The following is a 27,977-nucleotide window of genomic DNA, read 5'->3' as shown; positions in this document are numbered from 1 at the left end:
ATATCGAATATATAAATGTAAACTTTTGGCATAAAAATAAGCAGGTGAAACTTAATCTTATTTTGAAAATTAATTTTGTTTGCAGTTAAAGAGCTCACTTGTTATGCTTCAGAGAACTTTTGATCTACTAAATAAAAACAAGACTGGCATGACTGTCAAAAGCTAGTGATCTCAAGGCCTGAAACTGTAGAGATACTTGGAACTAAAAGAAAACGTCTTAAAGAAAACCAGAGGATGAAGGATTTTAATTGTCACAGGAACATTTCCATATTTTCTCATTATTGGTACTTTTAATATGAACAATCTTTTTAATAACATTAATGTGATGACTAGTCTCTGATGGCCTTAATGATCCATTCTTTCACTTCTTATACGTAATTCTAAGCAGTGGATTTCTCCAGTGGAATTATTCTCCAGTGGATATTTCAGGTGAAATATGTTGTGGACTTGAATTTCCACAATACAAAAAGAAAATGAGACACTCCAAACTGAGTAGTATGGCCTTGTTTTTACAGTGAGATTTGAAGTTTGATGCTTTATCTGTTAGCACAGAATCAGTACGTGTTTAACAGGCTGCTTTCCCAGTTGAGATACACTGAAGATGCTAAAGAAAACTTAAGAATAAACCTCTGTATCATTATGAATTGTGAAGGACCAGGTTTCAGGCATGTATTATAACATTTCTAAGTTTGTGTACTGTAAATATTACAGTGTCTTCATTTTTTCTTTAGCATGGGAATTCAGTAGTCAGGTTCTGAATTTGCAACTTGGTAATTATTACCTGAAAGGTTCTTCAGCCGTTGTATCTTTTTGAAGATAGATGTTTCAGGAGCTATGAGAGGTGAGATTATCTTGCCTCTTCATGTATCAAATGGTGGAAGAGTAAATTCTGGAAAAGGAGACATGTAGGGTACCAACACTCAAAATGAAGAACCACGTGCTGATTTTAAAAACAAGAGGATTATGTTGAAATCTGGGCACTTAGTGGCCGATCAAAGGAATACTTGAACTAAGCGTGGCTTTAGCTTAGCACTCTTTCATGGTGGAAGCGAACCACCTGGTTGAAAATAATCTGTGGATTACTTTTCAGGAGCCGTATATGTCTTCACTTACTCATTCACGTGTGTAGCTTGTTTCAGTTGGGAAGTTATAACCAGACACAAACTTTAGCTCTTCAATAAAAACTTTTGGGGGCACTGTGTCCCAGTACAAGTGCACTGACTGAACTTCTAGGCCAGACAGAAGCTTTGGCTCTTTCACAACAATTTTTTAGGCATGTATGTCTCAATATGATGTCTTTGGAACAAGAGAAAGATAGTGCCGAGTAATTTGTATATATTCTTACTGTTTGGACAATTGCTTCCCTTTAGTTATATGTTTCTTTTTTCCCCCAGAGTCACCAAAGCCACATGAGATAGCTAAAGTCATTTTTGAGATGCCTGTAGAGAATGAAAGTATTAACTTCATTACAGGGAAAATGGATTTCTCTGGGTGGTTCCCAACAAACCTACATTGGGGTACCAGTGTACTTACCTGGGGTTTTTGAAAAAAGGATTTATGAAGTGTCTGGCTGTAAGAGTCACCGGATATTAAACTTGAAGACTTGTTCTCTGTTAAATTCACAAAAATGATCAGTGGCAAGCTGAATGTTTTTGTGATGTTATTTAAAACTTGTACTTCATAAACATACCTCAAAGGAAATTAACAAAGTTGCTTTATAGATTGACTGAACATGTATGCATGCAGAATTCAATTAATTGCATTTCAGCCTGTTAATGTAAATTGATACCAATAAAACCCAAAATGTCTGAGTTGTAGTTTTTCTTTTTCTGTTTAAAAAAAAAAAAAAAAACCCAAACAAAAATAACTACAAACGCTGCTACAGTGAAAAAGTGTATATAGGCCTACACTCTTAAAATTTTGTGCAAAAATAAAACCCAAAGTGGACTCTACGGTCATCTTCGGGCAGTTTCATTTCAAATATGCAGACTGTTGGAACAAAAGTACTAGTAGGCCTGCTGGTCTAATGTAGAATCTGCTTGCCAGAAATCATGAAAATGAACAAGCTTTATAAATTAACAGCCCAGGGACGGCGATGGGCCTTTAAGGGAAGGCTGGAGAATTTGGGGGCGGTACCTCGGGAACAGTTCGCGGTGGAGATCTCCCCCTAAGCCTGTTGCCAGCGTCTGAATGAAGGCTGTCCCACCCACGAGTCCCCAGTACTTTGGGAACCCTCCGGGTTCCCGGGGTTCCCGTCTTTCCGTTGGCACTTCCCCCGGCCGTGGGTTTGGGCTTGCCCCGCCCACGTACCGCCCGCCCGCGGGCACCGGCGGGGCCGCACGGGGGCCGGGAGGGGCGGAGGTGCCGGGCCAGCCCTGCGCCTCGCCGCTGGCGCCCGCGCCCGGGAGCGCGTCCTCGGGTCCTCCGCTCCCCGCGTCCTCCGGGCGCCAGGGCCTCGGGCCGGGGGAGGGGCCTCACCGGCGGGCTCCGCTGGGCGGCAGGCGGCGCACGTGCGGACGGGCGGGGATCCCCGGCGCCGGAGGTGGGGCACCCGGAAGCGCGCGCGGACTTGCCACGCCGAGCCCGGCGGGCAGGGGGGCGGCGGGGAGGCGGGCGCACTGCCCGGGCCGCGGCCGGCTGTCCTCACAGGTGGGCGGCGGCGGCGAATGCGCGGCGGAGCGGAGCCGGGGTCCTCGAGACTCCAGCCGTCACACCGAGAGCCCAGCGGCTCCGAGCTGGGAAACCGCGTCCGCGCCTCGGGAGGAACCGGCCGTTCTCCCCGCCACCTCGGCCTCTTTGGCTGCAGCCGCACCTCGGCCCTGGAGCGCAGGTAACTTCCTTTCCAAGGTCATTCTTCGGGCGGGGCGGCGCTCGCGGCCCGCCCACGTCCTCACGGTCGGCGGAGGCGGGAGAGGGGCGCCCTGCGCGGAGCCGGAGCGGTGGGGCTGGACGGCGACTCTGAGCGCTGCGCGGGCGCCTGGTGGCCTCCCCGGAGCCGGCTGCAGACGCCGGCCGCAGCCCCGAGGGTGAGTTTCCACCTGCGCCCAGTCTTTGGGCGGGGACCTCTCGGCCCTCCCCAGCTTGCACCGGCAGGTGAGCGCAGCCGCCCGCGCCCTGGCTGTCCTGGGCTGTGTGGTCGGCTGTCACCATGGGAACGGCTGGTGCCCAGACGGCTCCAGCCCTGGTGGGAAGGGACGGTGAACGCGGTTGGGAGCCCTTAGACTCCCTGTCTGGCCAAGCCGAGAGAGAAAAGCATGATGAGAACGAGACACCCCCTCCCCCTCTTTCTTCTCATTTTTGATTTCTCAGGCGTTGGCGGATAATCAGAGAGAGGCGTGGATGTGTTTACAAGATGAGTTGTGTTCTTTCCACCTTTACCTTCTGAGGGCTTCTTACCACTCATGGTGACAGGTGGAAATCGTGACACAGATGGGCAGTATGAAGCCAGTGAAGACAAACAAAGCGGAAGAACCTGAATTGGAGCCCCTGTGCTGCTGCGAGTACATAGATCGAAATGGGGAAAAGAACCACGTGGCTGCCTGTTTGTGCGATTGCCAAGATCTCGATGAAGGGTGCGATAGGTAAGGGCGGAGTGTTTCTTGATGCTGACCCCCTCGCCGTTTTGAGAACTACCATGCATACTTTAAGCTTAGCCATCCACAACACTAGAATTTGCTCCCGATGCTGTTTCCAAGGGTCTGAAATAGTCGTCTTTTATGTCAAGTGTGAGGGTTTTGTAAAGATGAATTATTGGGTAGTGCACAACTGTCTATTCGGCTCAGTTTAGTAGCACATAATTATTTTTTTCATTTTTAAAGGGAGAAGATGATGGAGAGAACAGGCAAATAAAGGGATAGTGACAAGTTAAATGTATAAAAAAATAAAGTACAGACCCGCAGAATCCGTACATTTAAAATGAACACATTAGTACCAGAAAGTGCTTACATTCTCAGTGGTCTCAGCATCTAGCGACCAACTACTTGAGGATGGACTGCACCTGGCCACAAAGGGTCTTGAGGGCAGAAGGATCGCTTTCCTGCTGTTGGAACTGGTCTCACCAGAAGGCCCTCCCTTCCCCCGACTGGCTGTTTTCAGCATGGGCAGCAACACAGTCTTGACCGATATTATTGTATTTGGCTTTTATTTTCACCATTAATCCCCAGTGTTGGAAATTACTATCCAAAAAGATGATTTTTAACATCAGTGAGAAAAATTTTGTGCCCAACAGTAATAACAGGTTTTATCCATTTTCTAAATAATTATATATCTAAAAACTGTTGCCATATGGAAAGCATAATGTGGGAGAAGAATAAGGACGTTTGGAAAGTTGCTTTTCCCTTTAATAATTATATCTGGTTAAAAAAGTCACCACAGAGGAACATTGTTGACTTAGATCTTGGTACATCCATCTCGACATGAAAAGTGTTCTTGGGACATTGTAGTTTAGAGCCCTGAAGACCCCATAGTCGTTTTGTAATTTTTCCTTGATAGTGTCTGTAGTCTTTTTTACAGGTGTTTTTAAATGGACTCAGTCTAAAGTCCATACTGAGAAAATGGAGCACTCTGCTTTAATGAATGGAAAAATGATGCTGTTTCCACAACTTCCATCATTTGAGACCACAGCTTTTCCATTAACCTTCCAGCTCTTCCTCTCTCCTAGCCCTTGAGACCTGGGCTGTTGCTGCGTTCTCTCCTTACCTGTCTCTGGAGCTAGGCTCCCGGTCTTTCCACTGTCCTGCTGCTCAGTACCACTCCCATGTAGTTATCTCCCCTCAACGTTCAAGGTGTTGCCTTACGTTTCCAAATTGTCTATCTACGGTCAGAGTTATTCCTTGAGCTGATCGTTGTCTTAGGAGCCCAAGTGTGCAAAAAATATGTACAAATACTGCGTGTCCACGAGGCTTAGTCGTTTTTCTCTTACCGGTTTGATCTCCACTCTTAGGCAGCCCCCTGGCCTTGCTGGACAGGTTTACTCCTTGGGCACAGGACAGGTTTGTGCTGTACATGTGCCTCTGCATTGGGGCGCCTCCCTGCCTCCTGTCCCCCCCAGCTCCCCACACCAGTGCCAGCCAGCCGTGGAGATCAGGGGCCGAGCCCACGTTTGTTCACAGAGACCCATCTAGTGACTCCACCCGGAAGTGTTTACTCTCCTCTGAGCACTCCTCAGTGTTTGCCCACAAGAGTTCATTAGGCGATTTTGCTGCTTTGTCCTGAGATTTCCTGAATTCCCATGTTGTCTTTGCAACTAGATTGTGAATTGTTTTGAGGATCTTAAGTCTCTATACGCCCCCAAACGTAAACAGTACTTGTACAGAATATGTGTGTATTCCTACATATTTGCTTCGTGGAGAAGTGGTTTTTAACTGTTACATTTCTAAATGGTAGCTAGTCTCTTTCGTATTAAAAAATGATACGTGATCCGAAAAGCTCATGTTTAGTAGTATAGAAGTAGAATACTTGGCCTTTGGGCCCTTTTATCATTTATCCTGCTGTTTGGCCTACGGTGTTGAGTGTTTATTTTGTTTAGCAAACCCCATGTGAAGTGCCTTCTTTTTGTGCTCTTCTGAATAGATGGATTACATGTAAATCCGTGCAGCCGGAGACTTGTGAAAGAATCATGGATACTATTTCCGATCGCCTCCGAATTCCTTGGCTTAGGGGAGCCAAAAAAGTTAACATTAGCATCATTCCCCCGCTCGTCCTACTGCCCGTCTTCCTCCGCGTGGCTTCCTGGCATTTCCTCCTGGGGGGGGTGGTTTTGACCTCCCTTCCTGTGCTGGCTCTGTGGTACTACTACCTCACTCACAGAAGGAAAGAACAGACTCTGTTTTTCCTGAGCCTTGGACTGTTCTCTCTGGGCTACATGTACTATGTGTTCCTGCAGGAAGTGGTCCCCAAAGGGCGTGTGGGACCCACTCAGCTGGCTCTTCTTACCTGCGGGTTATTTCTGATACTCTTAGCCTTGTACAGAGCCAAGAAGAATCCAGGCTACCTCAGAAATCCAGCAAGCAATGACAGACCTCTAAGCAGCGGCCAGACTGAATGCCTGACCAGAAAAGGGCAGGAGAAGACCAAAGGGTTCCCGGGCGCAGAATCGTCGGGTAGTCTCAACAACCGCACACTGAAGGATGAGCCTAAGGGCTCTTCCAGGGTGTTGGTTGGAAGCCCTACCAAGGTCAAGGAGGACTGGTGTGCCAAGTGCCAGCTGGTGCGACCAGCCCGGGCGTGGCATTGCCGGATCTGTGGCATCTGTGTGAGGAGAATGGATCATCACTGTGTCTGGTATGTTGGGAAAATCTGGTGGCTTGCAGAGTATAAATTCACGTGAGACTCTAGCTGTGTTTGCTCCTCCTTTGCGCCACCCTAAAATCTCACTCGTTCCCAGCTTTACACCTTGCAGATATTTGTGTGCTGGCATGATATTCCCACTGAGTCACCAGCTTCCCAGTCTCACAGATGTAGTTCCCTCAGTCATTTCCTGAAGGGTGGTGGTGGTGTTGCTACTTTGCTTTTCCCTTCTGAGCTGCCCCTCTGTTACCTTCTCCTTCCTGCAAGAGAAGTATCTGCAGTTGAATGGTATTTTTTAAAAAAAGAAGGGATCGGAATCCGTATAGGCACGTTTCCCTGTGCTGTGCCTTTTGAACACAGAGCTCAAGAAAGTGTTCCCATATTTGTAGGTGACCCTGTCCCCTCACCATCCATCCTTTACCATTCTGATGACTCCTGGTCTGCATTGTTGAGGGAAGGCCCTACCAGGTACCAGGTACCTTCCTGTTTTGTTACTTGTAGAGTGGTGGGCGCTTTTTTTTTTTTTTTTAAGTTTTATTTATTTATTTTGAGACAAAGAGCAGGGAGAGGGCAGAGAGACAGGGAGAGAGAGAATCCAAGCAGACTCAGTGCCATCAGTGCAGAGCCTGACGTGGGGCTTGATCCCACAAACCATGAGATTGTGACCTGAGCGTAGATCGAGAGTCGGACACCCAAGTGACTGAGCCACCTAGGTGCCGTGAAAGTTGGGCTTTTTTGGTACCTTCCAGCTGGCCAGTGCCAAACTAGGACACCCATACTATATGAAGTGCAACTTTTGAAGACAGTGTCGCTGTTTCACTGAGCGAATCTAAAATGGTGTAGTTGATCCTGAATGCTGTAAGTAGTGCATTTGCTGCTCTGTAGCTCTCGAGGCACTTGTGGTCAGGGAATTACGCTTTTTATGGCTACGATGCTGAGGATTCTGGTCATGTAGCCTTCCCCCTTGCCCATAGAAGGGGACGTAGGGGAGGAGGAGGGTGCAGCAAGGCCAGGAGGGCTGGGAGTGGACCTCAAGTCTGAAATATTTGCACCAAAAGGAGCAGCAAACAAGGGGCTCTTTGTGAGCAGGGTTTCTGCAGGCCCTCGTACACCTTTAGTCTACACTCCTAGATTCTTACATCTTGTTATGACCTGGAACTATTTGAGGGATTTTTTTTTCCCTTTTAAACAACAAGGCCTCTGTGAACAAATGGTTCCAGAGAAACATTTGGTGATAGTGGCTGTGGGGGAATTGGTCTGCAAACCTATAAACCAGCAGTTTGTTGGCCATAGAGGCAAGGCCCCCCTTCTTTTTCATTGAACTGTACTTGATCTACAACGTTATATTACTTTCAGGTGCACAGCGTAGTGATTCAGCATTTATGTCCATTATGAAATGATCACCATGATGAATCTAGCTACCATCTGTATCGAGAACTTTTTAAAATGTTTGCTTTTTCTTCCCCCTATGCTGTTTTGAGGATAAATAGCTGTGTTGGAGAATCAAATCATCAAGCATTTATACTTGCCCTTTCGATCTTCTTGCTAACCTCGGCGTATGGGATAACACTGACCTTGGACACCATTTGTAGAGATAGAAGTGTCTTCACAGCTCTCTTCTATTGTCCTGGAGTTTACGCAGATTACAGGTGAGATGTGGCTGCCGTAGCACAAAGCCCTGTAGAAGAGGGAACAGATGTTGCCGTTAATGTAAGGGGCTGTGATTTGCTGCCACATCAGTTTTTAACCAAAACATGGGACAGGTTATCGGATGCCGGGTATCCTTGAAATTGCCAACCGAATTGTGCAGTGGACAGGTGTGTTTCTCTAGGGTGCAGACCGTTGACCCTTACAGACTGAGGAACTAGTATGCTGCAGGGAGGGCTGGGCTCAGGCAGGGAAGTCCGGAGTCAGATAGATGACCACATGCATGGCCAAGGTAGCAGTAGTGAAACTAAAGCCATAAAGGAGCGGTCCCAGGGTATGTGTGTGGTCTATTTTGTCATAGATTGTCAAGGCAAGACAATCTTGCCTCCCTTTGTTGTGGCTTTCTCATGCTCTTTAGCCCTATCTGGATTTATTGCTTCTGACCCTTTTGTGGTGTGCTCACAATTTCTGTAACATTTCTTTACTTTGTAACCTCCATTGGTTTTTCCTGTTCTACTTTTTAAAATATCACTACTCATGATTACTGTGGTATCTAGGTCACAATTTCCTTTGTTAGGTTGGGGCACATTTATATATTGTGGAGATCTCCATGCTTTGTGGGAAGCCGGGGTTTTGCAGCTTTGGCCGCAGCCAGCCCCTCCCCAGAGCGCCCTGGGCCCCCTGCCTGTGTTCTTTGCGTGCTCTCTTCCACCTTTTCCTCTGAGGAGGATGCTGTGTGGGGTCTGTGGTTCCCAGTCTGAGCTAGGACAGCTCTGCCCCATGGTCCTTGTCTGCCTGTCTGTGTCTGTCTTTCTTTCTCTCTTTTTTCTTTTCTTTCTTCATTTTCGAGAGACAGAGTGTGTGCAGGTAAGGGGCAGAGAGAGAGGGAGACACAGAATCCGAAGCAGGCTCCAGGCTCTGAGCTGTCAGCACAGAGCCTGACGCGGGGCTCAAACCCACGAACTGTGAGATCATGACCTGAGCCAAAGTCGGATGCTTAACAGACTGAGCCACCCAGGCACCCTCCTTTTCTTCTTACTCTTCGTTTTCAGAACAATCCCCGCTTTCCCTACATAGTGCCTCTGTGGAGGTATTTGTTTACATTAGTTTGTGGCCAGATGTCCCGTTGCTATTCTCCATCTAGAGGTTTGTGAGCATTAGTAGAATAGATTGGTCCTCCTCCTCAGGGCCAATTTCTTTTCTTTCTGTACTGAGAGTGTTAGTAGGTTGTGAAATGTGGGTGATAAAGTCCCAAAGCAGGGCACGTCTTTGTGTTGCTAAGCATGAGTTTTGTGAGCTTTCTGGGGGCCACTGACATGGAATGAGGAACATGGTCCGCCGTTGGTACTCACCCTCCATACAGGTGCTTCACGTCACCCCATTGAGCCTGGTTTTCCTCATCTCTGGTGAGTTAATCATCTCTGAGTCCCTTTCAGCTTAGCAAATGAAGATTCCTTGGGATGGGTTCATTTCCAGCTGACCATTTGCAAATATTTGAAAAGAGTCAACTGGCAGACATTAATCAGTAGCCTCTCTTCGCAGTCTGACTGATGAGCTGAAAGGAGCTTTCTTGTCCAGTGTGATTCTGTTGGCTTGAGGAGGCTGGCTTTATAGACATCAGGACCTGTAGCGGTTTGTGTCCATCAATGTTGTACTGATCGTACTGACAAAATGGGGATGCAGGGCCTTAGCACTGTTCCTGCGTTCCCACCCACAGCTTCCTTGAGGATGTTTGTAGCAGTATCTGCTCAGTTAAGAACGATTTTGGAATTGTTCATTCATTCGATAGATTCGGGATGCTGTTCTGTGAGGCACTGTGTTGGTCGCATGGGGGGACACCAAATACAAAAACATCCTTGCTACTGTAATACAACATTCTAGAAAAAGAGGCACTGATAATTATAGCATAAAATAGGACATGGGAATAGTTCTGTGTTAAGCATTCTGGTGTCCTGAGGGTGGAAAAGTATCTTCCAATCGGGATAACTGGGGAAGGCACCAGGGTCCTTCATAACGAGTACTGCACGTGTCAAATGTTAGAATGGTGCCACTTACCCACCGAAGAGATTGGTAGTCCTGACCCGCCCTTTCTCCTCCCAGCTCAGCGTTGTCCTTCACCTGTGTGTGGTACTCTGTGATCATCACGGCGGGCATGGCCTACATCTTCCTCATCCAGCTGATAAACATCAGTTACAACGTCACCGAGAGGGAGGTCCAGCAGGCCCTTCGACAGAAGACGGGGCGCCGGCTCCTCTGTGGGCTCATCGTGGACACAGGCCAGTACAACCGGGGCTTCCTGCGGAACTGGTACCAGTTCTCCACGCTGGGTGCCCACCCCTTCCACCACCCTGCCGAGGACATTGTCTGAAGTGCCTTCCGTGTGGCTCTGCGAGGGGCGGCCCCTCCCTCTGCTCCCTCCCATTGTACACTTCAGTGTCCACGCAGGATGTTCGTTTTTATCCCCAGTTTCCTAAAGGCTGTATAGGGCCATGCTCAGGTTTAGACATTGGACTGGGAAGAAATGAAGTTTCCTGACTTCAACCTAAGAGATTTTTTTATTGAAGCAGTAAAAGTAGAGCCATTCTTTTCCAGTCACCTTGTTACCTAACTCAGTCACCATGTGGAAAAGGATGTGGATTGCTAATGCACAGATTGATAGAAGCAGTTCCCATCCATTACTAGGGAAGAAAGAGTTTGGATTAGGGTAGTTTCCAGTCCCTCTTTCAATTCCTGATAGCCATGTGACCCTTAGTTGAGTCACCTCCCCGAGTCTCAGGTTCATCTGTAAAGTGGGGGTACTAATAGCACCTGCCCTGGCTTACCTCACAGTCGTGAGGGTCGTGCGAGGGATGGGGTATGTGGAAAGCACTGGAAAATGACTAAAGCACTCAACAGGTATGAAGTATTATTAGGAAGGTTCGAAGACTGAGAAAACTGTTTATAGATCAGAATACTGAAGCCAAAAGTATCAGAGTAATCCACTTTCAGCTTTTCAGAATGGAAGAAAGATCCTGAAATACCATATTGTACAGTTATGGCAACTTCTCTCTTTGAAGTATTAGACATTAACTACTCAAACGGGGTAGAGGATGACCAGATGGATTTACACGATCTTCTGATCTTGAAGGGACACTTGATAACAGTTACGATTACTGGTCGTGTAGTATACGCTGGTCTTGAATTCAGGTGATGAGTCCTTGTTTTTCATCTTATTTCTTATACATTTATTCTCTTTGGATTTACTCTACATAACTCCAAACTCCAATAGCCATTACTGTTTTTTCCCCTCTTTCCACGCTTCACCTGGGAAGGTGCTAGAGCACTTAGGATGAGGCTGGAAGAGGAGAACAGACACCCTGTGGGGAGCATTTTACCCTCTTTCCTGGGTAGAGTGGCTGGTTACTATCAAGGGCTTGATTTTTTTTTTTTTTTCTCATGTAAGTAATTCAGACACTGTCGTTACAGCACTCAGTTGCAAAAACCAGTCTTCTGGCATTCACAATTCTTCTGGCATGACCTCTCTGAGGAATTGACTGACATCTTCCTACTTGCACATTACTTCTCATTCACCGTTCCCTAGACAAAAGTATCTCACTTGGAGAGAAGAAACAGGGTATATGTGGTTTCCACTAATTAATGGACTACGATTCCTCCCTAGCTCTTCCTAAAATAGTAAGTTGTCTCTTTAATTGTATCTTTAAACTGAAAATGTACAGAAGATTAAATACTTATAGAGAATGGGTCTATTCTGCCATGGAATTAGGATAAGGCGATTTTGGATGGGGAAAATACCATCTTGAATTATTTGGTTTTATATGTGTACTTATTTTGCAATCCCAAAGAAAATTCATGAGTCCTTAAATTTGCTTTGGCTTATAGCTTCATATAGGGGAAATATTGCCAGCTTTTCCCGTCTTTCTGTGCATGCTGCCGTAGTAAGAGGTTTATAAATGTCGAGAGGAAATACTGCTTCCTGCAACTTTCCCTCTGGAGCTGGCACCGTCCCTAGTTCTGCCATGAAACAAAGCTGTCCTTAAGACACTCACCACATTTTTATATCAGGCTGGTCGCTGCTCTCCCCAGAGATGGATTGTTTAACCAATGAGAGGCTCCGTATTCCCCTGGGACGAGCCAAAGAGCAAGTCTGGGGATGTTAGCAGTCTGTGGTTTCTACAGTGATGCCCTTGCCCTGGCCCAGAGTCAAGCATTCGTTTGGAGTTAACATTGGATCTGATAGGACTGATTCTTTTCTGTGTGAGTTTGAGAGAGTAATGATGTCAGGGACAGCACATGTGGCCAGAAACCTCTATTTGTCATCTCTTGAACAACAGATGTGTAGGCAACTGATTGTCTAAACAGTTGATGATGGAATTCATAGAAATGTTAGCATAGTCGGTAATTTGAGCCTCTTGCTAAATCTTTAACAACCATCAAAACCAGACACAAAGAGGAGTAGTCCCCCAAAGACCAGGGTCACGTGGGAGGATTGAGAGCGACTGCCATCTTCATAACCGCGCAGCCTTCGAGTTTATCCGCATGGGGCCTCTCAGGCTCCCTCACCTGCAGGGCTCCTTATATATTATTCTGGCTGGTGGGAACTAAGAGGCTTGTTTTAAGTTCCTCGAGATCTTCATGATTGGTGTTTTTCAGAAGAAAGCTCAAACTTTTGAAAACTTCAGTGGTTGAGTGGGGGTAAAAGCCTACTGAAATATTTGCACCAAAAGGAGCAGCAAACAAGGGGCTCTTTGTGAGCAGGGTTTCTGCAGGCCCTCGTACACCTTTAGTCTACACTCCTAGATTCTTACATCTTGTTATGACCTAGAACTATTTGAGGGATTTTTTCCCCCTTTTAAACGACAAGGCCTCTGTGAACAAATGGTTCCAGAGAAACATTTGGTGATTCTGGCCGTGGGGGAATTGGTCTGCAAACCTATAAACCAGCAGTTTGTTGGCCATAGAGGCAAGGCCCCCCTTCCCATCCTCAGCCTGTTAATGAACACATTGGATATGGAGCTTTATAAATGAGCTTCTATAATCGTGGTCATGCCATTGTGTATCATTCCTAGGGAAGAGAAATGAGTCCATTTGGAGGATTTAAGGGAAAAAGTAGTTAAGGATCGGGATTGCATGAAAGGAGAAAGTCCTTCAGTATTTAAAATGTTTTTTATGATACCCAAAGAGTACTTTGTGGTTACGGCGGAGCCCCCTGAAATGAACTGACCTTTAATAAGCCTTAAGTGAGTTTTAGGGACACTGCTGCTCACCTCACCTCAGCCACCTCTGTGTCTGCTTATGATGCTGGAAATCTTTGCCATTCAAGTAGTGTTGTCCTTTGGTGAATGAAGTAATTGTTATCTTCCACTGTGCCACCTGCCTAGCAGAAAGGCTGCTACAAACTTTCTCTTATGCAATAGTCCTTGGTACTTCGAATATTTTTAGTAAGAGAAAATTTTCTATACTAGAATCTTCCACTGCCAGAAAACAATGCCAGTAAGGTTCGCTGGAATACTGACCATCTGCTTAATAGACTTATTTCCTTTGGGTAGGAAATTAGCTTTTTATTACAAAACTAATACAAGCAAAAATACGACATTTAGAAGCACAGTCTTAACCAGGATGTTTAACAATGTTTTGTGAGCTTTAAGGGTCTCTTTAGATGAGGTAAGTAGGTTTATAGGACTTAATTTGAGCCATATTTTGGTACCCTGAATTTGAAAAAAAGAGAATTTCCTCAAACAAGCATGGGATGGTAGAGACTTTTGCTTGAGGCACCTGTGTCGAATCTGGTTTTCTGCCACGTTATATCAAACACTGCCAAGGTGATGCAGGGGGAGAATGAGAGCTGTGCTTCGTGCTGAATAAAATCCCCTATGTTCTCCCCGGCGTTTGCTGTGGTGAATAGACACTTCTTGCAAAATCAGCTAAATGTAATCTTGTTGCTCATGGGCTGTTAACCTCACTTCAGTCGGCACCAAGTGCTTCACTGTAGTTTTAGCAGCAAAGACCCAGTGGTTAATGGAGACAATTTTCTTAGAGGTTGTGGCCATTTCTGGCTACATTTCCAAGTTGGGCTTTTGACTTCCTGCTACTCCAGCCTTCCTGGTGGCACCTTTACTCCTAGAGAATTCATACTTTAAAGGCAAAGCTTTAAAAGCAGAGCTAGTCTGTTCTGGTTCCCAATGCGACAGACATCCTGTATTTCTTCCCATGGCACCACTGCCAAGACGTCACGTCACAGAACTTGGGAGCTCAACCTGCTGCGGGCCTGTGGTCTGGGGGGTTGGATGGTTTGAGTTGTTGGGGCGGTGGAGCCGTTTCACTTGATTACATTTCTGGGTCTGATGTTAGACTAAAGGACACCCAGGAATGTTTACTATTCAGTGTTTAATGTAACTGGCCCAGCAACGTGCGAGGGGATTCCCGACGCCAACTCTGGAGGCTACGGGCTAAACGTTTTGCACTGTTTTTATACTTGTGTTCATATCCTCTTATCACCTCAGACTCAGACACAAGGCCTTTTAAGTGGAGATTTAAAAAATTACTGCCATTTATGTAAAATAATGTACTGTGACCGAGTTGCTTAAATAGAAAATAAAGTGCTTTCTTTAAGGGAAATGGTGTTTCTTAGTGTGTCTCCTGAACTGTTTTGCTGTAAGGGAAGCCTGTGTCAGAGCTGGGCGGCTGCTTTGGCCACTGAGGGGTCCCCGTCCTGTGACCTAAGTTACCCCTAGCCCTGAACTGTCCTTTTCCTGCTGGTTACATTTTCTAGTTTTATAGGCCAGGCATCCTGCTTATTTGGACATTCTGTCAGCAGTAATATTTCTAATCATGTCTCAGGATAGTCCAGCAAGAAGCAGAGGTCACTGACAAAGTGATTTTCCCGTGTGTCTTTAGAAGGTTCCCGAAATAGGTAAAAAGTCCTCACTGGCCCAGTCACAATATGGGTTGCTAAAGACTCACTGTCTAATTTGATGCTTGAGGTGAAGGAGAAATAAAGGAACGCTTAAGAGAGAAAACCTAAGCTTTATGAGATTTACTTGGGCCCTTGGCATGTTGACTTAAGGGGCTCATCCTTCCTTATCTGCAGGCCTGGCACTGCCCTAAAGTTGATATTTGGCATCTGGGTGCTAATGGTCACCAGGGTTCTGTGCTGCACCACACGCAAGGGTGGTGGAGGGTGATTTGGATGGAAAGAGATTAAGCACGAGTTCGTTTCAGTCCCACTTTCTTTGGTGCCTACTGGTCTTAAAAAGAGTTTTTAGCTGACACCTGCATACTCACATGAAAGGAAAGGATGTGTGGGGACAGGGACTCTGTAGAAGAAATAAAGTTCGGTTGAGGGCGTTTTGTCAGTTCTGAGTAAATCCTCACATGTGTTCCGGAGACAAAGGATGGGGGTGGCTGTGCCGGTGGCACAACAGCAGTCCCTTCTAGGGAGCGAGAGACAACAGCGGTTTCTTGAACAGCAAACGCGGTTTTATTTTACCAGCTTAAAATTTCCAGTTACCAAACAACAGTAGTGACCTCGGAGCTGCAAGGGACCTTCTGGTTTTACTGGGTGCCCTTCTCTATTATACTTAGATTTGTCACAGTAAACCTGTTGTTTGTGAGGAAGTGTTTTTTTCTAGCACGTAATTCAGACAGTCCACAGGAGAGCATTTTTCAGTGTTTATAGTCTTCTGCACCTTAAAGGTAAATCCTTCTTTGAATCAGAGAGAAGTATCTCCGTATGTGGATCACACTGAGCTGAAGACTAGAAGACAGACCGGGGTGTATTACCTAGAAGCCGCAGCTGTGAGCATGAACACACACGTTAACAAACTTCCGCACTGCTTCTGATGGAGCCGTTGGCTTTTGGAATCCCCTTCACGCTGGTCAGGATGCTCCAAAGGGAGGGATCTCCGATGCCGCAGTTTCTCTGAAATGAGGGTCCGCTGCCGGCCCTTTGCCACAGCTGCATGGAAGTCCGTCTGATACGTGCTTTTCCATCAGGGGTGGGCAGAAGGATGGGGCCTCGCAGCATGTCTGTTGCTGATGCTGACCTTCTAGATAACTGAGCACCTGTGACTCCTTTTCCAAATACTCACTACCTTTAATTTCTATCGAAGGTACATTTGTCAACGACCAATGTTAAACCATAAGGACATGTTTTCCTTCAAAGACTCAGGCAAGCAAACACTTGTCCCCTTTTAAAGTTTATGATGCTAAAAATATATAGGATACATTTGAACAGTTGAACTTTAGACTGTTCTTCTGAATGCTCCTGCTGTGATAAATGCTTTAATGAATTAGCAATCCAAGAAGAGTCAAAGAAGGAAGTTAAAATTCCCCAGATAATTCCTCCAGTCCAAGAAGTATTTGACAGAACACAAAGCAGGCATACGCACATATGTGCGGATGGCCATCCCACATGCCGCACTGCGCGTGCACACCGTCTCCCAAGGACTCCTGGGACACGAGGGCCTGCGTCTGCTGCTGCCACGGGAGTCACGGTGGTGCGGGCATCTGGAAGTCCGGGAGAATTTCAGCTACCTTCCTGCGGAGTTGCTTTCGCCTTTCTTCTTTTATTCTTTCCTCTTTCATAGAGTTTGCAAACTTCTTCCACGTCTGAAATGTGATCCAGAGAATCCTCCTTTAAAAATAAAAAGTAAAAAAAGGTAAAACACCAAGGGAAAAGTTTACTTTCCATCAGTAGAAGAATAATTCTTTGAATAAAATGTTATATAAGAAATACGGAGATCAGAATCGGAATTCAGACAGTGAGAAGTGCTATGAAGAAAATTAAGCAGTGAAACAGGATGGAGTGACTGATGGGTTTTTATTTTTCATCCAGGGGTCAGGGAAACCCTCTCTGAGGTGACATTTGAGTAGAGCACCCAGTAGCCTCTGAAAATGCAGGCCATGAGACATTCCGGGTGATGTGGTCACAGCCTGCACCTTGTGCTCAAGACAGAACCAGTGGACCGAGGGCTCCAGCAGCCAAACACCTCAAGGCAAAGATGCTGGAAACGCAAGTGCAGTACCATAGTCACAGACTGAGTCCCAGGCACTTAGACGTATGGGCATACTTCATTTTATTGCATTTCACAGATAGTGCATTTTTTTATAAACTGAAGGTTTATGGCAGCAACCCTGCACTGAGCCAAGTCAGTCGGCTCTGCTTTTCCAATAGCATTTACTTATACTTCGTGTTTCTATGGTGTATGTTGGTAATTCTCACAACATTTCGGACATTTTCATTATCACAGTATTTGTTATGGTGATCTGGGATCAGTGACCTTTGATACTACCATTGTAACTGGGGCACCACAACCCATGCACAGACAAGGCGGCACACTTAAGTGATAAATGTGCGTGTTCTGACTGCTCGACTAGCCGTTTCCCCATCCCTCTCCTTCACCTCAGGCCTCCCTATTCCATGAGACACAACAATATTGAAATGAGGTCAGTTAATAACTGGCCTCCATGTGTTCAAGTGAAAGGAAGAGTCGCATGCCTCTCACTGCAAATCAGAAGCTAGAAATGATTAAGCTTAGTGAGGAAGGCACGTCTAAAGCCAAGAGAAGCCAAAAGCTAGGCGCCTTTTGCCAAATAGCCAAGCTGTGAATGCAAAGGAACAGTTCTTGAAATTAAGATGCTTTTCCAGTGAACACGGGAATACTAGAAAACCAAAACAGCCTTATTGCTGATACGGAGAAAGTCTGACTAGTCTGGATAGAAGATCACACCAACCATGACATTCTCTTCAGCCAAAGCTTAAGCCACAGTAAGGCCCTAACTCAATTCTAGTTAGGCTGACAAGGATGAGGAAGCTGCAGAAGAAAAGTTGGAAGCTAGCAGAAGGTGGTTCCTGAGGTTTAAGGGGAAAATCCTCTCCATGACATAAAAATGCACAGTGAAGCAGCAGGTGCTGATGTAGAAGGTTATCTGGAAGGTCTAGCTCAGATCAGTCATGAAGGTGGTAGCCATGCTAAACAACAGATTTTCAACGTAGATAAAACAGTCTCATTTTGGAAGAAGACACCATCCAGGATTTTCTTAGAGGAAGTCAGTGCCTGGCTTCAGAGCTTCAAAGCACAGGCGGACTCTCTCGTTAGGAGATAAGGCAAGTGGCGACTTGAAGTTGAAGCCAGTGCTCACTGACCATTCCAAGAACCCTAGGGCCTGTAAGAATTCTGCTAAATCCACTCTGCCTGTGCTCTGTAAATGGGACAACGAAGCCTGGACGGCAGCACATCTGTTAACAGCATGGTTTACTGAATATTTTAAACTCACTGTTGAGATCTATTGCTCAGAAAAAAAGATTCCTGGCAAAATATGACTGCTGACAATGCACTTGGTCGCCCAAGAGCTCTGAAGGAGACGGACAATGAGACTAATGTTTTCATAGCTCTTAACACAACATCCATTCTGCAGCCCATAGATCAAGGACTAATTTTGACTTTCACGTCTTATTACCTAAGAAATACATTTCTTAGGGGCGCCTGGGTGGCTCAGTCGGGTTGAGGATCCAACTCTTGATTTCAGCTCAGGTCATGATCCTAGGGTTGTGGGATCAAGCCCTGCATCGGGCTCTGTGTTCAGTGTGAAACCTTCTTAAGATTCTCCCTCTCCCCCTGCCCCTTCCACTTTCTCTCTCTCTTTAAAATAAAAAACAAAAAATAAACATTTCTTAGGGCTATACCTGCCATAGATAGTGATTCCTCTGATGGATCTGGGCAAAGTAAATTAACCTTCTGGAAAGGAGTCACTATTCTAGAGGTCATTAAGAACATTTGTGATTCACGGGAAGAGATCAAAATATCAGCATTTGCAGGAGTTTGGTAGAAGCTGATTCCAACCCTCTTGGGTGACTTTGTAGGGTTCAAGACTTGAGTGGAGGAAGTAACTGCAGATGGGGTAGAAACAGCAAGAGAACTAGAATTACAAGTGGAGCCTGAAGATGGGACTGAATTGCTGCCATCTCATATAACGCTTTAATGGATGAGGAGTTGCTTCTTATGGATAAGCAGAGAAAGTGGTTTCTTGAGATGGGATCTATCCCTGTAAAGATTCCAAGAAGACTGTTGAAACAACAAAGGATTTGGAATAGGACATAAACTTCGTTGATAAAGCAGTGGCAGGGGATCAGAAGATCGACCCCAATTAAAAAAAAATTTTTTTTAATGCTTACTTATTTTTGAGAGTGAGTGCGTGTGAGCTGCGGAGTTGCAGAGAGAGGGAGACACAGAATCTGAAGCAGGCTCCAGGCTCTGCGCTGTCAGCACAGAGCCCAGCGCGGGGCTCAAACTCCCAAACCGCGAGATCAGGACCTGAGCTGAAGTCAGATGCTCAACTGAGCCATCGACCCCAATTTTAAAAGAAGTTCTACTGTGGGTAAAATGTTATCAAACAGCATCATGTGCCACAGAGGAAACTGTTTGGGAGGGGAAGGGTCAGTTGATGCAGCAAACTTCACTGTTGTCTTAAGAAATTGCTACAGCCACCCCGGCCTTCACCAACCACCACCCTGATCAGTCAGCAATCAACATTGAGGCAGTTCCTCTACCAGGGAAAAGATTATGACTCCCTAAAAGCTCAGATGATGGTCAGCCTTTTTTAGCAATAAAGTATTTTTAAATAAGGTATGTACATTTTTTTGAAGACATAGAATTCTATTGCATATTTAATAGTTACAGTGTAAACATAACTTTTAGAAATACTGGGAAACTAAAAAATTCATTTGACTCATTGTGATATTTGTTTTATTGCAGTGGCCTAGAATGGAACCCACAGGATCTCTGAGGTGTGTCTGTATATAGTTTAAAAAGGCCACTGGTAACATCACCTCCAGTAACAAAAACAGCCTTGAATTTCAGTTGAGAAAAGATTCCTGATGTCATTTTCTGGAATCACAGTTTTGGAGGGTCACATGTTGCAGCTAGGGAGACCTGCAGTGGCCTTTTAGGATAACGCAACTACCTGCACACTGGGAATGAGAAGGTAAGCCAGATGGTCTCCGCCCACACAGGGAGTTAACCTGGTGAACAGATCAGTGCAGTGAAGAGCTACCATGGTGCAGATAAGCACAGGGTACTCACCAGTCTTGTGGTGAGGAGCATCTGAAATTTTTGAAAGAGAATGAACGGAGTTTTTGTCAGACAAAAGGCTTTTCTAGAAGATGGCATGTCTTGAGTAAAGACAAAGAGGCAAGAACAGCATGGTGTGTAGAAGGAATTACAAATAGAGTTATGTTGTGGAAACAAAAATGCAGAGTAGCTGAGTTTATATTTTCACAACTAGAGGCATAGATGGGATTTATTCTGGCTTCTTGACTCTCTCACAAAACCCTAGAAGGCATCACAGTCCCCATTAGTTCCGTGGCTGATGGTTATTTGCTCTTTCTGATATTGGTGATTTTTGTTGGTGGAAGTTAAGCACAAAAAGGCTTCAAGGAGTGCAGCTACATTTGCTTTCTTCCTTCTCCTATCCAGTCCTCCATCTACTGTCCTCAGCTGTCTGGCCACCCAGGCCTCGACCCTGTCTTCCGACTCTTACCTCTGTTCACCTCTTTCTCCTGGCTCCCCTCCCCCTTTCTGACTTGTACATTTTATCTCCTACTGTTCTGCCCTAATGGAAATGGTCTGCCCCCTCGAGAAAAATCTTCCTAGACTATCTTTGCCTGCATTTATCTTTCTTTCCTCTGAACTCCTCTTACAGCACATGGTCACAATCATTGGTTTGGCACTTATTTATGGTCTGTATGTAAGCATGTATCTATCTACTCTTCATTTTCTGCTGAATTATGGGAGCCAGACACCATGTTATTAGGCATTTTTTATGCTTGGCAAGTATGTCTTGATAGATGACATGTGCATGTATTGTGTTAACAAATGTGTTGTGAGTCACCAACATAAGAATTCTTAACGTGAGGTCCACAGATTCTTTGACATTTTGTGTAACATTGTATGAGATGTGCATATGCCCATTTCTGGGGGTATAGTAGGTCTGTGACTGTTATTCCTATGAAGGGGCCTATCATTCCAAAATGCTTCAGAGCTATAGTACTGAGGCAATATCAGAAATATAAGTACTTCTCTGTCACTTGTTACAGTCTTTGTTTTAAAGTTTATTTTGGGCGCTTGGGTGGCTCAGTCAGCTAAGCATCTGACTCTTGATTTCAGCTCAGGTCATGATCTCACGGTTCATGAGTTTGAGCCCCATGCTGGGCTCTGTGCTGACAGCACATAGCCTGCTTAGGACTCTCTCTCTCCTCCTCTCTCTACCCCTCCCCAGTTTGTGCTCTCTTTCTCTCTCAAAATAAATAAACAACAAAAAATAAGCTATATTTTGTCTGCTGTAAGTATCGCTACCCTGGCTTTCTTTTCACTTCCATTTGCATGATAAATGTTTCTCCACCCCCTCATTTTCAATCTGCAAGTGTCTTTAGGTCTGAAATGAGTCTCTTAAAGGCAGCATATAGATAGGTCTTGCTTTTTTATCCATTCCATCCTATGTCTTTTGATTAGAGCATTTAGTCCATTACATTAAAAGTAATCATTGATAAGTATGTACTTATTGCCATTTTGTTACTTGTTTCATGGTTATTTTTGCAGTTCTTCTCTGCTTTCTTCTCTTGCTCTCCTCTCATGGTGTACTGGCTTTCTTTAGTGACATACTTGGATTCATTTCTCTTTATTTTTTGCATATCTATTACCAGGTATCGATTTGTGGTTACTGTTAGGTTTATATATAACATCTTCTGCATATAGCAGTCTGTATTAAATTGATGGTCACTGAAGTTTAGAACCCATTCTAAAAGCATTAAATTTAAAAAATAAAAATAAGGGGAACCTGGGTGGCTCGGTCGGTTAAGCATCCAACATCAGCTCAGATCATCTCATGGGTCCTGAGTTCAAGCCCCACATCGAGTCTGTGCTGAGGGCTCAGAGCCTGGAGCCTGCTTCTGATTCTGTGTCTCACTCTCTCTGTACCCCTCCCCCATTCATACTCTGTCTCTCTCTCTCAAAAATAAACATTAAAAAGAATAAAAGTAAAAAAAAAATAAATAAAAGTACTAAATTTTTTTTTTTTTTAATTTTTTTTTTTTTTCACGTTTATTCATTTTTGGGATAGAGAGAGACAGAGCATGAACGGGGGAGGGGCAGAGAGGGAGACACAGAATTGGAAATAGGCTCCAGGCTCTGAGCCATCAGCCCAGAGCCTGACGCGGGGCTCGAACTCACGGACCGCGAGATCGTGACCTGGCTGAAGTCGGACGCTTAACCGACTGCGCCACCCAGGCGCCCCAAAAGTACTAAATTTTTATCTACCCCACCTTGGTTTAGGTATACTGTGTCATACTTTACATTTTTTAATTTTGTGAATCTCTTGACCAATTTTTTAAAAATGATTATTTTTGAGAAAGAGCATGAGCGGGAGAGGGGCAGAGAGAGAGGGAGACAGGATCTGAAGCAGGCTCTGTGCTGACAGCAGAACGCCTGCTGCGAGGCTTGAACTCACGAACCATGAGATCATGACCTCAGCTGAAATTGGATGCTTAACTGACTGAGCCATCCAGGTGCCTGTCTTGACTGATTTTTATAGATATGCTTAATTTTACTGCTTTTGTGCTTCCTGCTTTTCTTACTCCTGCTTATGGTCTTTCCTTTCCACTCAAAGAGTTCCCTTTAACAGTTCTTGTAGGGCTGGTTTAGTGGTGATGAATTTCTTTAATTTTTGTTTTGGTCTGGGAAACTCTCTCTTTCCCATTCTGAATGATGGCCTTGTTGGATAGAATATTGGTAGTTGTAGATTTTTTTCCTTTTACCACTTTGAATGTATCATACCACTCCCTTCTGGTCTGCAATACTTCTGCTAAAAGATCAGCTAATAGCCTTATGGGGTTTTCCTTGAATGTAACTTTTCTTTTGCTGATTTTAAAACTCTCTTTATCACTACTCTTTGCCATTTTAATTACCATGTGTTATGGCAGAGACAAAGAAGCGTACTACCTAATCATAAAGGGAACAATCCAACAAGAAGATATAACAATTAATTATGCACCCAACAAGAGAACACCTAAATACATAAAGCAGCTAATAACAAACATAAAGGAAGTAATCAATAGTAATACAATAATAGTAGGGGACCTTAACACCCCCCACTTTTATCAATGGATAGATCATCCAAACAGAAAATCAAAGAAACAATAGCTTGGAATGACATATTGGACCAGATGGATCTAACAGATATATTCAGAACATTCCATCCTAAAACAGCAGAATACATATTCTTTTCAAGTGTACATGGAACATTCTCCAGAGCAGATCAGATGTTAGGCCACAAACCAAGTCTCAACAAATTCAAAAAGATCAAAGTCATACCATGCATCTTTTCTGACCACAACGCCATGAAATTAGAAATCCACCACATGAGAAAATCTGGAAAGACCACAAATACATGGAGGTTAAATAACATGCTACTAAACAATGAAAGAGTCAATGAAGAAACAAAACAGGAAGTCAAAAAATACATGGAGGCAAATGAAAATGAAAATAGAATGGTTCAAAATGTTTGGGATGTAGCCAGAGCTGTTCTGAGAGGGAAGTTTATACAGCACAGACGTACTTCAAAAAGCAAGAAAAATCTCAAATAAACAACGTAACCTTACACATAAGGGAGCTACAACAAGAAGAACAAACAAAGCCCAAACCAGAAGGAAATAAGAAAGGCTAGAGCAGAAATAAATGACATAGAAACTAAAACACAAAACAAAAACACAAGAAACAACACAACAGAACACATCAGTGAAACCAGGAGATCATTCTTTGAAAAGATCAACAAAATTGATAAACCATTACCCAGGCTCATGAAGAAAAAAAAAAAAAGAGGACTCAAAATCAGAAATGAAAGAGGAGAAATAACAACCAATAGCACAGAAATACAAAGGATTATAATACTATGAGAAACCATAAGCCACCAAATTGGACAACCTAGAAGAAATGTGTAAATTCCTAGAAACATAGAAAATTTGAACAGACCAGTTACCAGCAATGAAATTGTATCAGTAAAAAACTCCCAACAAACAAATGTCCAGGACCAGACAAACTCACAGGTGAGTTCGACCAAACATTTAAAGAGGAGTTGATAACCTATTCTTCTCAAACTATTCCAAAAAATAGTAGAGGAAAGAAAGCTTCCAAATTCATTTTATGAGGCCAGTATTATACCAAAACAAGATAAATACAATACAAAAAAAGAGAACTAAAGGCCAATCTCTGATGAACATAAATACAAAAATCCTCAAAATACTAGCAAACTGAATCCAACAATACATTAAAACAAACATTCACCACAATCAAGTGGTATTTATTCCAGTGATGCAAGGGTGGTTCAATATGTGCAAATCAGTGTGATACATCATATCACTAAGAGAAAGGATAAAAACCATATGATCATTTTGGTAGATGCAGAGAAAGCACTTGACAAAGTATGACATTCATTCATGATAAAAACCCTCAACAAAGTAGGTTTAGAGGGAACATACTTCAACGTAATAAAGGCCATATATGGAAAACCCACAAATAACATACTCAGTGGTGAAACACTGAGAGCTTTTCCCTTAAGATCAGGAAATAAGAGAAGGATGTCCATTCTCACCATTTTTGTTCAACATAATATTGTTGAACACAGCAATCAGTCAAGAAAAAGCAATCAGTCACAGCAATCAGATAAGAAAAAAAAGAAAGAAAAAACATCAAAATTGGTAAGGAAGAAGTAAAACTTTCACTATTTGAAGATGATTGATACTATCTATAGAAAACCCTCAAGACCCAACCAAAAAACTAGAACTGATAAATGAATTTATTAAGGTCACAGGATACAAATTCAATATACAGAAATCCATTGCATCTCTATACACTGACAATGAAGTAGCAGAAAGAAATTAAGAAAACAATCCCATTTACAAGTGCACCAAAAATAATAAAATACCTAGGAATAAACTATGGAAGTGAAAGACCTGTACTCTGAAAACTAAACATGCATGAAAGAAATTGAAGATTACACAAACAAATGGAAAGATATTCCATGCTTATGAATTGGGAGAACAAAACAGATTTAATGCAATCCCTATCAAAATACCAACAGCATTTTTCACAAAACTGGAACAGATAATCCAAAAATTTGTATAGAACCACAAAAGACTGAATAGCCAAAGCAGTCTTGAAAAAGAAGAACAAAACTGAAGGTATCACAATCCCAGATTTCAAAATATACTACAAAGCTGTGGTAATCAAAACAGAATGGAACTGGCACAAAAATAGACACACAGATCAATGGAACAAAATAGAGAACTCAGAAATAAACCCATGATTATATGGGCAGTTAATCTTCAACAAAGGAGGCAAGAATATACAATGGCAAAAAGTCTCTTCAATAAACATATTGGGTAAACTGGACAGTTTATGCAAAAGAAAGAAACTGGACCACTTTCTTACACCATACACAAAAATTCAACATGGATTAAAGACCTAAATGTGAGTCCTGAAACCATGAAAATCCTAGAAGAGAGCACAGGCAGTAATTTCTTGGATATCAGCCATAGCAATATTTTTCTAGATAGGTCTCCTAAGGCAAGGGAAACAAAAGCAAAAAGAAACTATTGGGACTACATCAAAATAAAAAGCTTCGGCAAAGAAAACAATCAACAAAACAAAAAGAAAACATTGAATGGAGAAGATATTTGTAAATGATATATCAAATAAGGGGTTAGTACCCAAAATATATAAAGAAATTATACAATTACACACACACATACAATCCAATTTAAAAATGGGCAGAAGACATGAAAGACATTTCTCCAAAGAAGACACACAGATGGCAAACTGGCACATTAGAAGATGCTCAGCATCACTCATTATCAGGGAAATGCAATTCAAACCACAATGAAATATCACCTCACACCTGTCAGAATGGCTAAAATTGAAAACCCAAGAAACAACAAATATGGGCGAGGATGTAGAGAAAAAAAGGAACCCTTGTGCACTGTTGGGAATGCAAACTAATGTAACCACTGGAAACAGTATGGAGGTTCTTACCACAATTGAAAACGGAACTACCTTATGATCTAGTAATTCCACTACTGGGTATTTACCAAAAGTGTAAAAACACTAATTGAAATTATATGCACCCCTATGTTTATTGCAGCATTATTTACAATAGCCACAGTATGGGGGCACCTGGGTGGCTCAGTTGGTTAAGCGTCCGACTTTGGCTCTGGTCATCATCTCACGGTTCGTGGGTTCAAGCCCCGTGTTGGGCTCTGTGCTGACAGCTCAGAGCCTGGAACTGCTTCAGATTCTGTGTCTCCCTCTCTCTCTGCCCCTCCCCCATTCATGCTCTGTTTCTGTCTCAAAAATAAAGAAACATAAAAAAATTAAAAAAAAAATAATAGCCACATTATGGAAGCAACACAAGTGTCCATCAATAGATGAATAGAGAAGATGTGGTATATATATGATGAAATATTTATGAAGGCCATAAAAAAGAATGAAATCTTGCCATTTGCAACAACATGGATGGATCTAGAGGGTATAATGCTAAGTGAAATAAGTCAGAGAAAGACAAATACCACGATTTCACTTACATGTGGAAAACAAAACAAAGAAAAAAGGAGACAAACAGCTCCCTCCTGCAGGCTCTTAAATATAAAGAACTGGTGGTTACCAGAGGGGAGGGGGGTATGGGAATGGATAATACAGGTGAAGGGGATTAAGGGTGCACTTATTGTTATGAGCCCTGCATAATGTATAGAATTGTTGAATCACTATATTGTATATCTGAAACTAGCACTATATGTTAATTATACTGGAATTAAAAGAAAATGAAACAATGAGGATAACAATAATTGCTTAATCATGGAGATGTCATTTATCCAATGCCATCACATATGTAAAACAAATAGAGTAGTATCTATAGTATAAAAATATAAATATATACCGGTTCATCTGAGAGGCACTGGACAGGCATACAGCTGAGCTCTAACTGCAGAACTACACAGGAAGTAGTGATAATGAGACACTTAGGTCTGGCTGACATCTCATCCCCACCAAGTATAAAATTCCAGATTTATAAAATTAGAAATCTATATGTAATTATAAAGTAATATATGGAGAAGTGGTACAGATATATAAGATTACACCTCATGCTCTTATTAGGATCATCTGACAGAATTACTGCAACTTTAAGGTGAGGCCTCACACTTACAAATGTCTCTCTTTCCTTCTCTTTCACCCACAGCTTTTCTAGACAATATTCTTTCATTCATACAACATTGAATAAGAACTTTGAATATCAACTTGTTAAAGGTCCTTTTAAAAGACCCGTGACTAAATGACAGTGTCATTCCTGTAAGAAAATCCGTTCATTTATGTACCAAGTATCTACTGTGCACCCGTGTACTGGGCATTGTCACACACTGAAAACACAGTAGTGAGCCAGATGTGGCCCTTCCACTGCTGGAAGGGACAGACAATAAATGTGTAAACAATAAATTATGTAATTTCAGAGAGTCTCAAGTGCTATGAAGAAAACAGGGCATGTCAGTGGATAGACAGGAGATGGGGTGGTCAGGGAGGTGCATTGATCCAGGTCATGTGAAAGCTTGAAAACTGTGAAGCAGACGTGAGGTTTGTCTGAGGAACACCACGAGGCCAATGGGGCTGGTGCCCGGGGAATGGAGCAAAGAGCGAAGCCATGAATTTTCCACGACGCTTTTATATCAAATAGACACTGGTCGAGAATTTATTTCTTGTTGAATGTGTGGCTTCCCACATTGATTTCATAACTGAATATTCAGTGAATAGGACCACTATTTTACTAGTATATTTTATAGTTTACATTGAATTAGATTGAATTAGAAAACTGGGGAAGGAGATGGATATAGCAAGAAGAGAATGGTTTGGAGTCAGAAAGCCTGAATCAGAGGCCAGGCTCCACCATTTGTTATTTGTGTGCCTTGGGCAGTTTACCTACCTGCTTGTAGCTTCAGTCTCCTTGCC

At 43.5% G+C, this 27,977-nt stretch overlaps 4 protein-coding genes across 13 annotated transcripts in view; 2 read left to right on the top strand and 2 right to left on the bottom strand.

The window, feature by feature from the left end:
* Positions 1–1,811, top strand: part of GRAMD1C (GRAM domain containing 1C) — a 104,055-nt gene extending 102,244 nt beyond the window's left edge. For both annotated transcript variants that reach the window (XM_025913385.2, XM_086675384.1), the window contains one exon: positions 86–1,811. In XM_025913385.2, the coding sequence (XP_025769170.1) occupies positions 86–166 (81 nt within the window). In that variant the 3' untranslated portion in view covers positions 167–1,811. The remainder of the gene's footprint in view (positions 1–85) is intronic.
* LOC147577445 (uncharacterized) lies at positions 218–3,240 on the bottom strand. Of its 4 annotated transcripts, none has more exons than XR_015240296.1 (4): positions 2,648–3,240; positions 1,534–1,610; positions 782–889; positions 218–604 (listed from the first exon to the last, which is right to left on the bottom strand). XR_015240296.1 is itself a non-coding variant. In XM_086675392.1 (3 exons), the coding sequence occupies exons 1-2, from the start codon at positions 3,148–3,150 to the stop codon at positions 1,580–1,582; spliced, it is 534 nt and encodes a 177-aa protein (XP_086531518.1). In that variant the 5' UTR covers positions 3,151–3,240; the 3' UTR covers positions 218–889; positions 1,534–1,579. The 4 variants fall into 4 exon arrangements, 1 of the variants encoding a protein (XP_086531518.1); XR_015240297.1 differs by having other exon boundaries at positions 2,813–3,240; XR_015240298.1 differs by lacking the exon at positions 2,648–3,240 and adding an exon at positions 2,311–2,463.
* On the top strand, positions 2,292–14,550 carry ZDHHC23 (zDHHC palmitoyltransferase 23). 3 transcript variants are annotated; one of them, XM_086675389.1, is made up of 5 exons: positions 2,292–2,830; positions 3,310–3,581; positions 5,572–6,282; positions 7,779–7,937; positions 10,036–14,550. In XM_086675389.1, the coding sequence occupies exons 2-5, from the start codon at positions 3,430–3,432 to the stop codon at positions 10,301–10,303; spliced, it is 1,290 nt and encodes a 429-aa protein (XP_086531515.1). In that variant the 5' UTR covers positions 2,292–2,830; positions 3,310–3,429; the 3' UTR covers positions 10,304–14,550. The 3 variants fall into 3 exon arrangements, with proteins under 3 accessions (XP_086531515.1, XP_086531513.1, XP_086531514.1); XM_086675387.1 differs by having other exon boundaries at positions 7,770–7,937; XM_086675388.1 differs by lacking the exon at positions 2,292–2,830 and adding an exon at positions 2,889–3,026 and having other exon boundaries at positions 7,770–7,937.
* An 839-nt stretch (positions 14,551–15,389) lies between these two features.
* CCDC191 (coiled-coil domain containing 191) overlaps positions 15,390–27,977 on the bottom strand; it is an 89,975-nt gene continuing 77,387 nt past the window's right edge. For all 4 annotated transcript variants that reach the window (XM_086675381.1, XM_086675379.1, XM_086675380.1 and 1 more), the window contains one exon: positions 15,390–16,567. In XM_086675381.1, the coding sequence (XP_086531507.1) occupies positions 16,423–16,567 (145 nt within the window). In that variant the 3' untranslated portion in view covers positions 15,390–16,422. The remainder of the gene's footprint in view (positions 16,568–27,977) is intronic.

This window comes from Puma concolor, chromosome C2 (genome assembly GCF_028749965.1).
Source record: "Puma concolor isolate L17-30 chromosome C2, mPumCon1.1.hap2, whole genome shotgun sequence".
Classification (NCBI taxonomy): Eukaryota; Metazoa; Chordata; class Mammalia; order Carnivora; family Felidae; genus Puma; species Puma concolor.
The sequence above is the reverse complement of the archived record's forward strand: the minus strand, read 5'-3'. Positions and strand labels throughout refer to the sequence as shown.

What these genes read in the sequence shown, in the direction of transcription:
- LOC147577445 (XM_086675392.1), bottom strand. Translation starts at nt 3,150, where the DNA reads ATGGTGACAGCCGACCACACAGCCCAGGACAGCCAGGGCGCGGGCGGC. An exon ending in TTCGCCGCCGCCGCCCACCT is followed by an intron (nt 1,611 to 2,647) that starts GTGAGGACAGCC and finishes TGAATTTAACAG; the next exon opens with AGAACAAGTCTTCAAGTTTA.
- ZDHHC23 (XM_086675387.1), top strand. Translation starts at nt 3,430, where the DNA reads ATGGGCAGTATGAAGCCAGTGAAGACAAACAAAGCGGAAGAACCTGAA. An exon ending in CTCGATGAAGGGTGCGATAG is followed by an intron (nt 3,582 to 5,571) that starts GTAAGGGCGGAG and finishes TCTTCTGAATAG; the next exon opens with ATGGATTACATGTAAATCCG. An exon ending in ATGGATCATCACTGTGTCTG is followed by an intron (nt 6,283 to 7,769) that starts GTATGTTGGGAA and finishes TGCTGTTTTGAG; the next exon opens with GATAAATAGCTGTGTTGGAG.